Consider the following 18,320-nt stretch of genomic DNA (forward strand, 5'->3'; position numbering starts at 1 on the left):
TTCACAAGGAATTGTTGTGGCCACTTTAAACTGATAAACTGAAAAGAAAGCCACTTCAGTCAAAACAAACCCAGTGCAAACGGGACCTGAATGGTCTTTTCTCAATGCAGAAAGCTCTCCCATCCTCACAGCCTCTTAATCCTCTACTCAGCTGTTCCTATTCCTTGCTAGGAGTCCTGATCCTAGTGAAAGGCACTCTTCTACCTGTCTCCCATGGTCCACATGCGGCAGGGACTGCGCATGAATGGGAGAAAACAATGGCCCGGCCGGGTGCCCTCTTTTCCCCATGGCCCTCCCATGGACAGCTCTCACATGAGACCTGTGCATGTCTGACTGTGAGCTTTCCCAGGCTTTGGCCCAGGAGGCGTTCCACCTTCCTCGCATACTTCCTACCTGGTGCTAGGAATGTGGGCACCTAGACACTCTCCAGGGAAGAGGCCATGGGACTCTGCAGAGACCACTTGAAGGAGAAAGGGGCAAGGTAAGGGGAGCTCCCTATTTTCTTCCATGGCATCTCTGCAGTCCAGGAGAAGAAAGTAACCGCAGGTAGAAGAGAAGCTAAGCCTGACGGAAGCATTGGCCATTGCTGCTGAGGCAATCCTTCCACACATTGCAGAGAGCAAGAGACCCGCAAGGTCAGGCAGGCCAAAAGCCACTGTGGCCCACCACATTGGGTCTCTGTTGAAAACATAAACAGGTGATCCACCACATTCACCTTCTCACACCATTGGAGCAAAGGAAAATGAACGGAGGGGGAACAAAGGAAAACAGATGGCTTCGGCACAGCGAGATTTGTGTGGTGTTGGGGCGGAGAAAGGGGCGGGGAGAGCGGCTGCTCACTGTCATGGCTGCCGGGTCAGGGATCAATTCTCCTGAGCCTTCTTGCATCCAGGGTCCCCTGTCTGGCTTTCAGCTGGGGAAAGCCAAGTAATGGGGGCCCACACTGAAGAAACCCAAACTGCAAACCTTGCTGCGCAGGCAACTGCACAAAACCTTTTGCATGCCCATTTCATGTTGCCAAAGCAGCCCTAAGGGCTGAAATTTATATAAGCAATAGATCTGGACCCTTAAGACCATGGCCTACCCATTCCCCCAATCACCGGTACATGCTTTCCACGCATTGATAATGGACAGAAGTTCAAGGGAAAGCATAGCACAGAAAAGGCGCAGAAAACTCCCCCGCCCCAAACACAAGACCCTCGCAGCGAAAGACTGAGTGAGGAAAGAAGAATGGAAATGGCTGTTAAATACCTTGAGAGACCTGCATGCGGCTCACAGGCACATTTGGCACAGACACCGGGCCATCTGCAAGCAAGTTTCAGAAGTGTGATTAACTTAATTGATTGGAAGACAATCAAATCAACTAAAAAGACACCTGTGGTGTTTGGGAAAATACATTAAAAGGCTCCCTGATGGAGTGCCTCTTCTGAGGTGATGACCACTGAGTCACACATATGCTTCCCACCTGCACTCAAAATTATTTAATCACAGCAGATTTAAACAAGCATGGCTCATTTTCTTGAATTAAGGAGCAATCCTGCTAATGTAGCTCAAGATGAGCTGCGGGTTGAGACTGTTTTGCAAGAGATAAGACACATGCGAGACTCTTGAGACTCTCTGAACTCTCTTGCATCACCTCCTAACGTGTCCCTGATTCACTATCATTTTGGGCGGATCGCTGGTGGCGGTTGCTGTTCCACGGTAGCACTACTTTACAAGTGGATCGGTTCCAGAAGGAAGGATCCCAAACCCCCGTTTAATCTCCACATGAAACTGCTCAGGAAGTCCAGCGGTGCAGCACCTGGTCACAGACCCCCAGAAGATGGGACTATGGCCACCAATTCCGAGTTCTGTGCAGGCATTACAGAGCTGGGCACCAAAATAAACGCAACAGGAAGGAGGGCACTGCACTCTCATCAAGGGACCCTGCGAAGGAAAACCTTCCCTGCGAGGGAGAGGGCTCTCCATGCAACCCAGAATGACTGGAAAATTGGCATCCCAGGTGATATTCCCACCCTCCGCAGAGAAGGCAGGCTCCCTCCCGCATAAAATCACTCTCCGCATGAGGAGCAACACAGGGATGCAGAAAGAGAGATTGGAACTTAAATCTGCAAATGTGTCAGATTGCAACTCTCATCATCCCTCAAAGTGACCACTGAGATTATGGCACTTGTGTTTTAACAAATCTGAAGGGCACTGAGTTAGGAGATGCTGAGTTAGTTTTTGACACTATCATACATGTCTTCAATTACCACAAATGGACTACTGCAATGCACTGTACATTAAATATTGTTCATAAAGCGGCAAGACAGCTATGTATGGATTAAATGTATACAGTCGTCCCTCCGTTTGTGCGGACTTTGAATCCGCGTCTTTCGATTACGCACAAGGGACATAAAATGGGGTGCACTGCCATTCAAGCCAACGGGGCTTGAATAATGGCGGGTTTCTGTTTTTGCAGGTGGCGATGGGGGTCCGGAACGGATCCCCGTGAAAACGGAGGGGCGCCTGCACTTAACTGTGGTTTTACAGATACAGCAAATTTTGGGTGCAGGTGAAGGAAGTGATCTTATTTTGACTATACTTAATTCTGTCCTTTTGCATATTTGTTTTCACTGTCAGACACTTTATTAAGGTCATAAAATATTTAGTGCCTCTGCCAAACATTGCTCCTAAAATAAAGCAACACACTTCCATAGCCTGTGCTTTCTTTGAGCGCAGTACTTACTGGGAGGCCTGACAGGCTGCGCTTGCCCCATGGCGACTGCCACCTGTGAGATGCCAGGAGGCTGAGCCCCAGGAGCCTGTAAGGCCGGCTGGTTACCCAGGATTCCTTGCTTATGCAAACGAGACCGCCGTTTTTCTTCTAGCTCCTTTTGTATTTTATAAATTTTCTCTGCCAATAAATGGTAATACTCATCCTAGAAAGGAGAACATATGAGGAATTAGCAAGAGAGTAGCACAGATGCCTCAGATTAATAGTGGATTCAGCCTGACCCACTGCCTCATGATCTGAGGTCTAGAACACCGGAGAACTGTCTTGAGAAGGCTGTGTGTGGGTTCCTCCTCTCACCGACCCAGAGAATGCAGTTGCCCTTGGGCAGCAAGGACAGCAGCCCGGATGGCAATGCCAGAGCGGAGGAAGCCAAGGCCTCTCTGCTGAAGACTGCCCAGGTGCCGCTGCCTCCGGATGCCGGTAGAACCAGGCCCATGGGGCACAATAAGAGAGCCCTGCTCAACCCAACAGTGGCAAAGCAGAAACAGCGGATGTCACTGATGCCCTGTCACATATTTCCCTTAGCAATTACATCTTTGTTCCTGCGGACAAGAAACCTTCCAAGGAGACCAAGGTTTGTGGAATAAAGGAGGCCCAGTTCTCAAGATTACAGGAACCACACAACCTTTCCAAACTATTCTCCCTCTCTGTCAGCAATCAAAGCAACCTGCAATGGCAGCAGGGGAGACAGCTTCGCACACAGGGCTGTTTGCAGAACAACTGTACTATACAGTTGCCTTGCCTGGCCATCAACATACCCTGCTGTTTGCTGATTCGTACATATCCCCTTCTACTTTCCTAGCATAAGCCACCAGATTCTCCATTCGGCGATCCTTCAGTGCTGCTGGGTCAGGAGTTGGAAAGATGGCCTGCACACTATTGAAAGAAGAGATTTAAATCCCACTAGGAATACTACTAGAAGACAGGTATAAGTCTTATCTTCATATCCACCAACATCATGTAGACAGTTTTTTAAAGAAACAAACCCAGTGTCTTCCTGAAAGGTTATGGAAGTGACTGCTGTGACAGATACTAGAAAAATGGGGCAGGGGAAGGGCAGGGGAAGGACAGGGGAATAAAATGGGAAGTGGGGAGGATGTGAGGAGGGCATTTCCTCCTGGCATGGAATTTGTTCCCATCCAGAGAAACCCTGCAGCCCCAGCTGATCTCCCCGTCTCCCTCTCTATAGGCCAAGACCCCCCACCTGCCATCCAGGCATCGGGCAGAAACAGTTGCGCAGCGGGCAGCGCTTCCCCGTGACTTCTACTTACAGTTTGTGTACTAAGTGATTTCGCAGGTCTTGAGTGACATGCTCATGCCAGGTTTTCCTCATTCCAGTGCTGGACGGTGGTGCGGCCGTTGGGATGGAGCCACTGAGATTTCCAGCGCTACCTGAATTTGTGCCATCACTCATCAAGGGGCTAAAAAAAAGGCAATTATGGAAGCTCATGTGGCTCTTCCTTTGCACTGTAGACCAGTTTCTGCTTTTAAGAAGTCCTATCTATTATTATGAAATGATCAAGTAACGGCTGACAGTCGAGAGAGGTAATGAAAAAGTCACGTTTTTTGCTGCTGAAGGAAAAATAAAACGCAAGGACACAGGAGTATTTGGGGAATGCGAGGGGTTCATGATTACATGCACTACTGAAGACGTCTTACTTCTCCCACTGAAAATATGAACATGTAAATATCTGACAGTCATTTAAGTGTGCCTTACTTTGCTGTCCCCAGTGAGGTCGGAAGAGCTGTTTCTGATATGATGCTGGGCTGCTGGTCTGTGATTCCTCCTGTGGGCAGATTCATGGAACTGGCTCCTTTGGGACAAATGTACAGCGCTATATAAATAAAGCTTAATAATAACAATAATAATATAATAGCAATCCTCATTAGTTTAGGGAAATACCAGTCAGTTCGGCATACTAAGTCATCAACATATATGCATGTACTTCAAAATAATCCAAGCAGGAGCATTTCTGTTCAAGGACTGGTCACAATATGAACAAAAATGTTTCCACTATAGGAGCTGGAAATATAAAACAGACGCAAAACTACCTAACAAAGTGGAGAGCACCGTGTGTGTGTGTGTGTGTGTGTGTGTGTGTGTGTGTGTATACATATATATCATATGAGATTTAAAAAATATTGCTAGCTGGAATGGCTCTGTAGGCAAATCTACAATTCGTAGATTAGAAAATATACAACAGTTATAGAATAACAACCCAGTTTTTCCAGTAAGGAAAACACAGCTTAATATTCTATACTTGTTGTATGCTTTCTAAGCCATTTTGTAGATTTGCCCAGAGCAATTCCAGGAAGGTTTTCCACCAAGGAAAACTCTGTATCCGTTCCCCTCTGGCACCATCATACTAGTTTTCAAAGCAACAACTGTGTTAGTCTCTTGCAACATAAAAAGAAGGAAGTGAGGGGAGAAAAAGGAATTTAGCTGCACCTTTAAGACTAACTGGTTTTCATTTTTGCAGGATGGGATGTAGCAGGATCCTGAAGGATGCAAATCATGGGCCTAAACTTTCAAAGGGCTGCGTAGGGTGATACAGGTCTTACAGAGGTCGGTTAGCATCAATGTGTGAACGCACTATATCTGCTTGCCCAAAGTCAATTCCTTGGGCACTTACATTCCTTTTGTTACAATGGTATTAATCCATATGTCCATGAAGATACTATTCATACCTCAGGAACAATCCACGCCTCAAAGTCACTTTCTAGACAGCACTGTGCAAATGCATAATGGACTTCTACCCACCATGCTCTATTGGTAATCTGCCTCTAGTTTCCCCTCAGAACACACTACAAAACCTATTGTTTACAGGAATCCTTCCAATACAACCGCATCTGCTCAAGACAGGCATTTCTCAAGGTATAGTTTTCACTTAAGGAGCTGAAGCAACAAATCAACAAGGCAAGATTGGTATCCAGGAACCACATAGGAATACAGGGCAGACCAGGAACACAAAATAACAGATCAGCCCAATGATCTGTCCCTGGCTGAGACCACTCAAAGGCATCCTCAAATTGCTTCAAATGACAGCTCAGATAGATGTGATGGGCAGGAGTGCTTACTATTAGTTTTGACTGATGTGCCAGTTGCGCCCCTAGCTAGAGCTAGAGGACCATAAGGCGGTAGTGCCTGCGTGTAGTGTAACCTCAAGGCAGGACTCTGCAATGCCCTGTACATTGGGCAACCTCTGAATCAAGTTTGGAAACTTCAGCTAGTTCAAACCATGGCAGCCAGATTGATTACTGAGACATCCAGGAGTGAGCATGTAACACCAATATTAAAATCACTCCACTGGCCGCCAATCAGTTTCCAGGCAAAGTATAAAGAATTGTTTATTAACTGTAAAGCCCTGGATGGTTGGGTCCAGGTTACTCACAGGATCGCCTCCTGCCCTCTCTGGTCAGCCAGGACCAGGTTGGCCAGAGCACTTTTTCTCCAGCCGCCCCTGGACTGTGGAATGACCTGCTGGAAGAGATCCAACATCTGAATATGCTGTCCAGATTTAAAAGACCAATTAAAATTAAAGACCAGTCTCTTCTGGCAGGCTTACCCAGTTGATTCTGAAATTGAAAATTTTAAATGATGAATGTTAAATGTGGATTGTTTTAATGTGTGTATCTCTTGTCCTTTTTAGATGATGTATGTACGTCCTTTCAGACTGATGTGTGTCTTAGCTGATGTGGTGTGTCTAGTCATTGCCGCTGTTCCCTGCCACAATCCTTGGGGAGAGACAGGTAAGAAATAAATATTACTATTATATTTTTACTATCCTCAATAACTCTGGAGAATCATCCAGCCGTCTCAAAAGCTTTAGGAGGCAACCCTTTATTTGTCTACAGACAGCCTTCAAATCTTAAACAGCTATTCACTCACAAAAAGAGGCATAACATGGATGGTGACACAGGGAGAAGACCCTGCCCAAACCCAAATGCCAACTCTGCCCCACATCTACTTTTAGAGAAATAGTATAGGGATCAATAACTTCACCCACATCACCAACCATGCATTTACTTGCTCTCCGTCCAACGTGAAACTTGCATCCTATGCCAGCCATGCCCCTCTGCACTCTGCACTGGACAAACAGGAAAGTCTCAGCACAAGAGGATAAACTGACAGATCTGACTAGGAACGGCAATGCCAAACAAAATAATCAGTGGCAAAAGATTTCAGCCTTCTTAGTCATACAACACAGAACTTAAAGGATATGGTCCTTAAACAAAGAAATTGCAAAGGAAGCCTAGAAACAGCTGAACTTAACCATATTCACAAACTCCAATTCATTAACAGAGGTATGGCACTCAACAGGTATTAAAGCAAAAGCTCTTGCTATTGTAACAAAAGATAAGCATCTGGAGAAGTGCTTCATATCCACAAAAGCTCAAGCCAAAATTAAAACCAGTCTGAAAGGTGCGTCTATGTTCGCCCCCCTCCTTTTCAGGTCAACTCAGTGGCACTGTGCTCCCAGAGAGACTTCTGCCGGCACACAAGCAGCAGCTGGCCCCTTACTCACCCAGCCAGGCCTCCGGGATCCCTCTCTTTGGCCTCTCCCACATCCTGCACAATCCCCACACCTTCAAGCAAACGAAGCTTCCCCATTTAGGAACATGCTGCCATGGTAGGTGCTGTAAGGTTTCTCTTTGTACTCTTCCTCTCCTCACACCCACTCCCCTGAATAAGCCTATTCCAAAACCACCCCAAATGAATTAATATAGAGAGCAAGAAATGAGCACTTTGGTCTCAGAAGTGCAAGTCTCACCTACCCAGCGCACTGATGGTTCTCATCTGCTGATGGGCCTGAGGCTGGGAGGGCTGCTGGCCTTGGATCTGTGGCTGCAGCGGGGTCTGGGGCTGATTGCCATAGGGCAGGCCCAGGGCCGCATAGGCACGCTGCATGGAGCTGGGGTCAATCGGGTTTGGGTTGCTGAGAGGTGTCGGTGGCGGCTGGCCTGTGCCAGAGGCAACAGAGTTCGGGATTCCTCCAGCTGGGGACCCCAGAAGTGCTACCAAGAAGAGAAACATACTGTTATTGATTTCTTACAGCAACACCCCAAACACCCCTTGTACACACTCTCTCACACACAACAAAATCCCAATACACAGACACACAGGGACTGCTTGGTCAGGAGCAATGAATTGCCATAAGAGCCCTTCTGAGTGCAAAGGCAGGCATAGGAACTGTACACTCCTGCTTTGAAACAACACTGTATTCTTGTAGGTCAGTTAAATGGAAAAATCCGCACAATGGACACGAAGAAAAAGAGCCCAATTTCAGGCTGAAGTGTGCAAATTTGCCACCCGATTAGAACTGGAGGAAACCTGACCCCAGCCTCCCACTGGAGAAACGCTTCATCCGAACGGACTACTTACGCTGCTGGTTCCTCTTGTCACTGGCATTTTTCAGCGGGAGACACACAGGGCAGTCATGCCGCGTACAGTTCTTCCAATGGGATATGATCTGACGGGATGATGCGCAGTGGGCAACTAGGGCAAGGAGAGAAGCCACAACCTAAGAAGCCTGTTCAGGTCACTGGCTCACTCAATGTGGGAGCAGTGCTTGTATAGTTCACAGCCATCATTGGAAGATCACCACTGGAAAGAGCAGAGCACTCTATCAAGCGAGCCAATGAGAATGACTGATTTAAGCTACAAGAAAAGCAGGCTCATCATCTTCCTCCTGGAGAGAAGTGACCAGTGGGGTCCCACAGGGCTCTGTCCTGGGCCCAGTGCTATTCAACATCTTTATCAATGACCCGGATGACAGAATTGGGAGCATACTTATCAAATTTGCAGATGAAACCAAATTAGGAGGAATAGCTAATACTCCAGAGGATAGGATCAAGATTCAAAATGACCTGAATAGACTAGAAAGCTGGGCCAAAGCTAACAGAATGAAATTCAACACAGAGAAATGTAAGGTATTGCACTTAGGGCGGAAAAATAAAATGCACAGATATAGGATTATGGGGGACACCTGGCTGAATGAAACTACGTGTGAAAGGGATCTGGGAGTCCAAGTGGACCACAAGTTGAACATGAGTCAACAGTGCGATGCAGCAGCTAAAAAGGGCAATGCAATTTTAGGCTGCATCAATAAAAGTATAGTGTCTAGATCAAGAGAAGTAATAGTGCCACTGTATTCTGCTCTGGTCAGGCCCCACCTGGAAGACTGTGTCCAGTTCTGAGCAAATCAGAAAGGACATTGAGAAACTGGAGCCATGTGTCCAAAGGAGGGCGACTAAAATGGTGAAAGGTCTGGAGACCATGCCCTATGAGGAATGACTTAGGGAGCTGGGGATGTTTAGCCTGGAGAAAAGAAGGTTAAGAGGTGATATGATAGTCCTGTTTGATTATTTGAAGGGATGTCATATTGAGGAGGGAGCAAGCTTGTTTTCTGCTGCTCCAGAAAACAGGACCCAATGGAGCAATGGATGCAAGCTGCAGGAAAAGAGATTCCACCTCAACATTAGGAAGAACTTCCTGACAGTCAGGGCTGTCCGACGGTGGAACACACTCCTTCCTCGGAGTGCAGTAGAGTCTCCTTCCCTGGAGGTCTTTAAGCAGAGGCTAGATGGCCATCTGTCGATGGGGATGCTTTGATTGAGAGTTCCTGCATGGCAGAATGGGGTTGGACTGGGTGGCCCTTGCGGTCTCTTCCAACTCTATGATTCTATGATCCTATCTATAACTGATGTTCTTAGTGGTGGCTTGTGCAGCCATGATCATGAATTCCATGCCTTCACAGAAGACATGGTCTTGCAGGGTCTCTAAGTTCAAGACCAGATCTCACATCAGCTTCCCTCAGGGTTTTGGCACTGTGTGCAGAGGAAGCGGAGGAACCTCCTGCTCAGCCCCCACCCCAACTGCCCCAAAAATGATATACTGAAGAAAACAACAGGGACCACCTCTTGGTGTGTCTGCTTCAAAACCTGAAGATCATCTGGTACAGGAACCTGTTTTTCTTTTTCAAAGAGAGGGGCAAAAAGTCTACTGCTCCTGCTCCAAGGCCAGCAATGGCGAAGACAAGAGGGCCTTCTATGAGCAAGCGCACACTAGCCTCTCTAGAGAGGGGTTCTAGATGCATTCCTATCCGGCCTTGCGCTATGTAAGTGCTTGCCTATCTCCCTGTAATAAAGCCAGGTCAGGACACCCAAGAGACTGTTCTGACCCCTCAGCTCTGCTGGCCAGAGAACGACTGGCAGCGTCTGCGCAGAACCAACCCAAGGGTGGTCCCCACCACCAGCTCTTACCTTGGCAGGCCTTCCCCGCCTGGCAATGGGTCATGTGATTGAGGACATTTTTCATGGTGCGGCAGTGGGGAAGGGCGCATGCTCGCACCTCCCCATTAGCTTGCTCTCGTCTCTGGCACTTGTGAGCGTGAAGGAGCAGGACCAATTGCTGCTGAATCAGTTTGCGCTTCTCTGGGTCTGCCGTCGGACCCGTTGCTATCGCCTGCGTTGGGACGATCCCCACCTGCTGTACCTGGCTTTGCATCTGAGACAGGAAACACAACATTTTTGTATGACATCAAAGAAAAGGCCTGTTTATAAATGGTTACTTCTGGAAGAACAGCCTCCAATGTGAAGAAAAGGAAAAGAACCCCAATTCTCTTACAAAGGCATCCATCTGACTGTTAACAGTGACTTTTAAGCGTTTACTCCGTAGAAAAAGGTTAAGGACTTATTTAGGAGTTAAAAATTATGAACAATCCCTTCCTTAATTGCACAAAAGTGGTTAATACATTCATTCCAGAAGCTTCCATGAGAACCGCTCTCTCAAAGTCTCCTGGAACTGCATAGGATGCCAAGCACCGGGACATACTGGCTAATGGAAAGAAAACATAAAAATAGACTGAGGCCACATCTTATGTCTGCCCTGACTACATGAAAGGGCTAATGTATGGGCCCAAACAGACAGGCCAAAAGAAAGCTGCTTTGGGTCACTTTGGAGGTGTACTGTTTAAATGACAGACACATCTTAAGGGTCCAGAAGCTGTGCCAAGGCTGCACTTCAGTCCTCAGGACTGAAGCGTGACTTTGGCAGAGCTTCCAGCCTCTTGGGACACATGCATCATTCAAACAGCATACTTCCAAAGTGACCTGAAGCAGCTTTATTTTGGCCTGTCTGTTCAGGGCCGTATGACAAGATATTTTCCAGGGCAGTTTCCCTTTTACAAACCTGGAGAGTTCGCATCAGTGGAAGGCACCATGTGGAGAATGCAGAAGGAAAACTGAAGAAGCCACAAGCAACTCACCATATTTGACACACCAGTAACCGATACACTCTTGATGTCTGGAGGAAAGGCAGATAAGCTATTGGCCATTCCCGGCTTGTTCGGTAATGAAGGGTTGACACCGGCTGCCCCCATCTGCTGCCCTGCAGTCTGACTAAATGGCTGGCTAAAGGGACTTGGATTGCTGGCCATCCCCATCTGGAACAAAGCAAGAGTATTACTATTTGGGCCGAAATGCAGTGCTCTCTCACAGTGGCCTGCTTCACCTTTATGCCCAAGAAACAGCCTTATATCTTCTTTAATAGCCTTTAGTAAATAAGTTACTAAAGGACTGTATGAAACACGGAGATGTTGCTGAAGCCGCCGTGTGCGAATACAGCGTGGGAATATATACTGGCATTATGAGGGTTTAGCTTAACATACATTAACCAGTAGCAACATGCAATTTCCCCTTTTCAATTACATACAAACTTGATGCTAGCATCAACCACAGATTTTCCAAATGTAGTAATATCTAGATGCTTGGTTACATAGGGCTGCAATTAAAAAACCTTTATCTATATTGTAGTTGTTTTTAATGTATTTTAGGTGGTGAATTTGGAAACCACAATAAAAATGTTCTTTCAAACACAGTTCTTTCAGACTTCATGCTGTTTTGATCAATTCAGTTCTTACTCAGGAGACAATGTTCCTGAGCAATTTCTTTTAGTGATTTTGAACAATTTTTTGTTTCATATCAAGCAGCCTCAGAAAAACGAAATGGCAAGCCTCCTCTGAACAAATCTTGCCCAAAAAAGCCCATGAGAGCTATGCATTATGGTCACCTGAATTCAGAGGTGACTCGAAGGTACACAACAACAACCAGAACCAGCAAATTAAAGTGCTTTGAAAGTAAATCAGAAGACTTTAACCCTTCTTATTCTTCGCAGGATCATTTCATTGAGGCATACATCACAAGATAGAAACATCAACGCAAGCTAGGAAACAGCTGTGATGGAGCTGATCTGAGGTGGTCTTTGGATTTACGATGCCACCTTCCTACAAAACCATCATGCCTTTTAAACAAATATTTTCCTCCAATTCTGAATTTTGCAAGCCTGTGTTGTCTATCCTTCTCTTTAAGAGTGAACTAACTCAAGCGCCACTGCATGGATAGCTTTCAAAACACAATGAGGAGATTACTCCCTTTTGAAGGTTCCTCTCTGTGCGCAGTACCTTAGAAGCAACTTTCTTTCCAAACTAAGCCCAAAAAGGCCTTTTAAAAATGTCGCTCTAAACGTTTACCAGGCCTTGTGCCGCTGTGTGACAGTTTGCCATCTTTTCTGTGCTAGGCAGGCAGCTGGCATGGCCAGCCCTGGAGTGAGGGCCCTGCATGGCCTCCCCTGCCCCTTCTGCAGAACCCCCTCCCCAGCTGCTGGCAATGCTGAGAGTCCTGGGAGTCTGAGTGGGCAAAAGCCCTGAATGGAAGATGCCGACAGCAAGGGGGGGGGGACCCCATTCTTGCCATAACTGCAAGGAAGCATCCAACCGTTAGCAGCCTCCTTTGGGAATCCTCCTGCTCCTCCTCCAGGAGGCAGAAGGGGATTCAGGAACAGGAGGGGCAGGCATGCTTCCTTCAGCTGCTGCAAACAGGCCGCCTTCCCACAGGCTCCCTGGATGGATTCTGGCAGATCCAAAAGGAACGCGCTGGCCGGTCATACTGGCACTCAAGCAGAAGGAGGTCCAGCGTCATAAACTACTATCAAAGCCAGCTGCTGACCCAAAGGTCCTTCTCTCTGATTTCTCACCGTCTGGCAGTCAGGCACAGAATAAAAGACACATCCCATCTCCCCTTTTGCTTGGGCTCTTCCATTTTAAGCACACTCCACTGTATTCAGGCTCTGTTCATGCTATTTCCTTCTTCCCTAGAAGCTATCAACTCCAGACCCCTGTGGACTCTGTGGTACTTTTACTACACCACACACACACACACAGCACTCTGGCTTGTCCCATAGAGGACTCCAGCCCCTTCATTTTCAGTGGGCACAACATCCTTCCCAAACCATCTAGAAAGGGAGGGGGCACCATGGCCTGGCTGGAAGGCTACCCTCATTCACCCCGCTAAGGCTGCTCTCGGCTCCACTGTCCTTCCTCCCCATCACTGGCAGTGGCACTTCACTGCAAGGCAACTGCCTTTCCCTTACAGCCACTGAGGACGATGGACCAAACGTTTGCAACACTACAATACCAAGAGAAAAGTTCACTGTGAAAGACAGTCCCAAGAGTTCAACAAGGACGAAGATAGCATTTTAAAAGTTAGTACCTGCTGTGTGTTTGTGTGTGTGTGGGGGGGATGTTTACCTGAGTAATGAAAGCCTAGTGAGTAACAGCTTTTCACCCTGGTGTAATACATTACTGGAGAAAGAATGGGCGCTGGCCCTCCTTCTCTGGCACAGAGACTTACTTACTGCTTACAGACATTTTGACAGATTTCTACAGAAACCCCCTCAGCCCTAAGAAAGCAAATGCCTCCTTCATGCCTTGCCCCCCGAGAGCAGGTCCAGAAGCACTGTTAAGACGCCGCAAATGCAAAGACTCCCAAAGCAAGAGCCACCTACTTTCGCCATGGCTCCCGCCTGCGCGGTGTTCAGGGCTGCGTGAGACACCTGCGTCAAGGCCTCCGCCAGCACATTGCTCGTGTTACCCTGCATGCTGGTGGCAGAATATTGCATCCCGGCGCCTCGTCCTCGTCCAGCCGCCCCAAGGGATCCGTTCATGACCTGCCCTTGTCCTTGCTGGCTCTGATTCAATAGACTGTGGCCAGAGTTACTACTGCCGAGAAGCCCAGGGTGCGCCTGGTTGAAGCCCGTGTTCATGCATATGCCCCCGCCTCCGGCCTGGGAGGCCGCCGGGCTGTTTGTGGCCATCCCCGCCTGCTTCTGTGCTTGGGAGTTCAGGGCTTGGGCGGCTGGGGCACCAGGCGCAGAGGTGCTGGCGGCCTGCTTGGCCAGACTGGGCCCCACGGCAGCGTCTCCCTGGCTGATGGGGCTCTTGCCCATGGCAGCCAGGCTGCCAAGGCTGACGCTGTTCGGCTGTCCCTGGATTTGGCTGCCGATGCCCTGAGGGACAGGGCTGCTGGAGTTCATGCTCCCGATTCCTGGGCCGAGAGTGGAGCCGCCGCCGCCGCTGCTGCTGCTGCCGCTGCCTCCCCTCAGGAGTTCGGAAAGCTGTTTGTGTTTCGAAGCTGCGTCTGGAACCAGGCTCCCGCTGTTGTTTACAAGAGTCAACTCTCCGTTAGAGATCAGTTCATCCGGGAGATCGTTTTCCAAGGTGAAGAACGTCCCAAAGTCTGCAAGAGCAAGGGAGACAGAGATAAGACACAGAATGCCTCTCTTGCCACAGCTGCCCAGGAGCCTCCGTCTCTGCTCCCGGCTGCCTCCGTCCAGCCAAAAGGCCCAAGCAGCGGCTGGAGGAGAGGGAAGGCCCACGCTCTCTCCAGCCACTCAAGGCACCTTCAACCCCAGCAGAAGGCAAAGGCCGGATGATTCACAAACGGCGCCCAAAGGAGCTTGATTTGCCCATCTAGAAGGCTGTCAATGGAAAGCCAGGCTACGCACCACCTGCCCAGAGAGAAATGCTCAGCCTAGAGGGCCTTCTCAGGCCCAGCTCTCTCAGGGCCCCCTGCCTCCTCCGCAACTGAAGGGCTGAGCTGACCAGGTTCCCTCCCTTCCCCACTGTCCCTCTTCCCCAAAGGGCTTCCAGTGGCCAGAGATGGCCCTTGCCTTCCCCCCCCCTCTCTCTCTCTCCTCTGACAGAGAAGCGCAGCAAGAGCCCTGGCTGCAGCCCTGGCAGCCCCCCTTTGGACGCCATGAGACTCGACGGGTCCCTGCCAGCCGGAGGTCACTGCTCCAGCTCTGAGCCTGGGACTCCGGGGGCTCCCCGGCCCTGGCTGCTGCCGCTGCTGCCATGGAGGCAGCCTGAGCAGCGGAGCCACCAGCCAGTGAGTCCCAAGGAGAGCCTCCGCAGCCGGGCTTTGTCTGACAGGCGCCTGCTTCCGAGGCGAAGGAGCAAAGGCCCCTGATCCCTGGATGCAAGGCTCGCTCCGAAGGGACGTCTCTAGGGCATTTCGGAGGCAACGGACCCGTCCAAGGCACCGCAGGCCCAAGCCCCGCTGCCCCTCTCCCAGCCCCTTCCCTCCGGAGAAGCCTTTGCCGCAGCCGGGAAACGGCAACCGGGAAACGGACCCGGCGGCGGCGGCGGCGGCCAGGGCCTCTCTCTCTCTCTCTCTCTCGCGGGGCCCTGGAGCCGAGAGGGGCGCAGCGGGGCCGGGCCGTCCCTCCTCCGCCTGGCGAGGCCTGCCTGGCCGCTGCCTCCCACGGCCCTCCGCGGGCCCTGCCCCGACGGACCCCGGCCCGAGGCCTACCTGCCGGGTCCGGGGCGGGGAAGCCGGGCGAGTTGAGCTTGGCCCGCTTGGCGTTGGGCGGGCCGTCCAGCAGGTTCTCCGCCGCCATGGCCGCCGCCGCCGCCGCCTCCCCGCCCTGCTGCCGCTGCTGCTCTCCGGAGGCACGGTCAGCGCTCCACGGCGGGGCCCCGGGGCCGGTCCCTCCTCCGCCGCCGCCGCTGCCGCTGCCGCTGCCCGGCCCCGCGGCGCATGGCCCCCGGGCGGAGGCCAGGGAAGGAGGCCGGCGCCCTCCGCTGGGCCGGGCCGGGCCGGGCCGGGCGCCCGCCGCCCTGCGCTTGGCCCTGGGCCCCGCGGAGGAGGCCTGGCCCGGGCTGCGGGGTCGGGGGTCCGAGGGCGAGGGCGAGGCGAGCGCGGGGCGGGGGCGAGGGCGCCGGGGCCGGGTCCCGTGCCCGCGCCCCGTCCGTCCGTCCGCCCGTCCGTCGGCCCGCCGGGGCTGGCAGTCCTCCTCCTCCGGAGCGAAAGGGCTCCGGCGCCGCGACAAAATGGCGGCTGTTGATTCCTCAATTAAAAAAAAAGTTTTTTCTCTCTTCTCTTTTCAGAGGCGGAGGGGCGGGGCGGGGGCGGGGCCTGCGCGATGGCGTCACCACGCACGCAGCACGCACCCAACGCGCAGCACGCGCGTGCGCATGCGCCGAAAGAGCGGCGGCAGGAAGGGGCTCTGGGGAGCGGCGTCCCTGCCTCCTCCGTCCGCCCGTCCGCCGAATGTCTGGGCCGGGAGCCGGGCCCTGGAGCCCCTCGCAGGGGAAGCGTCCTCGGCTCCGTCGCAGGGAGGCTGCGCCCGGCTCAGTCGGCCCAGACTTCGGGGGAGCCTTTGCCCTGGCGCCTTCGCCGCCTACCTTCCCCTTCCTGTCGCTGGCGGCCCAGTGTTCAAGAAGGCTTTAGGCCTTGGCTCCTTCAGTCGCTGCGGAGGGAGGGAGGGAGGGCAGTGCCGGCCCCAGAGCTGCCCTCCTCGGCTTCCTCCGCTGGCTGGCTGCCTTTAAGGAGGCCCTTTGCCCGCAGGCGCTGAGCGGCTCCAGGCGCCTCAGGAAGGCCCCGGCGGGAGGCCTCCTTGCCCTGGACCCAGAGGCACTGCGGGGGACGCAGCAGCAGGGCCGCTGGGGGCTCTTTGGGGCCTTATTTGCTCCGTTGCCCGAGGGTCTCCGAAAGACAGCCCCGGCCCCTTGCCCTCTTCCTACGTCCGAAGGGTGGAATGTTGGGGGAGGCTTCAGGCTGATGGAGCCTTGCCAGGAAAGTCAGCCTGGAGGAGGGAGGGGAGGAACCCAACCTTCCTTTAAACGGACGGGGGCTTTTTTAAGGGGAAAGGGCAGCGATGGTGGCCTTTGAAGGGGGCCGGGAGGATGTCTCTGGCCCTCAAGAGCCTCAGACTGGCAGCAGGAAAGCCTCTGCCCCCGGCCCCCTCCCTGGCTCCTGGGAGGGGGCCCTTCATGGAGGGAAAGCCTTGGCGATCAGCCCAGCCAAGGCCAGCCTGAGAGTTGTTCCTAGAAGGCCTCCTTCCCCACTTGTAGGCAGGCACCCTGTTTATCGCCCTCCTGGCTCTGGCACCCAGTTCCTCTCAGACTTTGAATCATGGCTGGCATTCTTCCTTTCAGGTTCAGTCCCACTCGGATCCTAGCTGACTTCAGCATCCACATTGATGATGCCAGTAACCCGACAACGTCTCGCTTTCACTCTCTCCGGGCTTCTTTCGGCCTCCAGCCACACTCCAACTCTTCGAATCATTCTCTTGGTCACTGTCTTGACCTGGTTCTTGCTGCAAACTCTGCCATTTCTGACTACCCGGCACTTGACTTTCCACTATCTGACCATCATTTAATCTCCTTTGCTCTCACTTATACTCCTCCTCCTCCTCATACTGTTCAACGCCATTTTCGTGATCTTCAATCTGTTGACTCTAACCATCTTGGTCTGACCCTGGTTTCATCTCTCTCTTCCCTAAATCTCAGGGATTCTGCTGACTCAGCAATGTCTTTATTTAACTCCACTCTTTCCTCGACTCTCGACCATTTTGCCCCTGTCTCTGTACGCACTTCTTCCTCTAAGACTAGGCCCCAGCCCTGGCTTACCCCCCACATTAAGTTTCTCCGGTCCTGCTCTAGAGCGGCCAAACGTCTTTGGAGAAAGTCCAAAGAGTGGGCTGATTTTATCCATTTCAAATTTGTTCTTTCTTCCTTCTCTATGGCTAAACAGAATTATTACAAATCATTGATCTCCGCCAATGAGAGGAGCCCACAGCGTTTGTTCTCCACCTTCAACACTTTGCTTAAACCTCCTTCTCCTCCTGTCTCTTCATCATTCTCTCCTAATGACTTTGCTAATTATTTCATCTCTAAGATCTCCACCATTCGCTCTGAGATAGTCCCCCCCGATTCTTCCTCTGCTCTTAATCTTCTATCACCCTCGCCTGACAAATTTTCTGTTTCCTCCTGCCTCCTTGGATAAACTCTCTTCACTTCTGAACTCTTCCAAATCTGCAACCTGTTCTCTTGATCCAATTCCTACTCGTCTTCTAATCTCTATAGCTCCCTCCTTTCTGCCCTTGCTTCTCCATATCTTCAGTCTCTCTCTCTCTACAGGCTCCTTCCCTTCGGACTTCAAACATGCTCTCATTTCCCCAATTCTGAGAAAACCTTCTCTTGACCCCTCCTTCTCCTTGTCTAGCTATCGTCCAATTTCTCTTCTTCCCTTTCTTTCTAAGGTTTTGGAACGGGTTGTCTATTCGCGCTGTCTTGAGTTTCTTGAAGCCAATTCCATCCTCCATCCCTTTCAGTCTGGCTTCCAATCTTCAGTATATTATTATTATTATTATTATTATTATTATTATTACTATTTGATATTATTTTTCGATTTATGTCTCAGG

At 51.0% G+C, this 18,320-nt stretch overlaps 1 protein-coding gene across 1 annotated transcript in view; it reads right to left on the reverse strand.

Moving 5' to 3' along the window:
* LOC149306599 (CREB-binding protein-like) overlaps positions 1-15,689 on the reverse strand; it is a 38,756-nt gene extending 23,067 nt beyond the window's left edge. The window contains exons 1-11 of the mRNA XM_089540844.1: positions 15,425-15,689; positions 13,620-14,350; positions 11,044-11,220; positions 10,040-10,283; positions 8,160-8,273; positions 7,553-7,792; positions 4,494-4,590; positions 4,048-4,197; positions 3,535-3,652; positions 2,729-2,921; positions 1,252-1,305 (exon numbers count right to left, since the gene is read on the reverse strand). Coding sequence (XP_089396970.1) covers positions 1,252-1,305; positions 2,729-2,921; positions 3,535-3,652; positions 4,048-4,197; positions 4,494-4,590; positions 7,553-7,792; positions 8,160-8,273; positions 10,040-10,283; positions 11,044-11,220; positions 13,620-14,350; positions 15,425-15,512 — 2,206 coding nt within the window. The 5' untranslated portion in view covers positions 15,513-15,689. The remainder of the gene's footprint in view (positions 1-1,251; positions 1,306-2,728; positions 2,922-3,534; positions 3,653-4,047; positions 4,198-4,493; positions 4,591-7,552; positions 7,793-8,159; positions 8,274-10,039; positions 10,284-11,043; positions 11,221-13,619; positions 14,351-15,424) is intronic.
* Between the last annotated feature and the right edge of the window lie 2,631 nt (positions 15,690-18,320).

This window comes from Sceloporus occidentalis, unplaced genomic scaffold (assembly GCF_023333645.1).
Source record: "Sceloporus occidentalis isolate IW3139 unplaced genomic scaffold, rSceOcc1.0.p SCAF_10, whole genome shotgun sequence".
Lineage (NCBI taxonomy): Eukaryota > Metazoa > Chordata > Lepidosauria > Squamata > Phrynosomatidae > Sceloporus > Sceloporus occidentalis.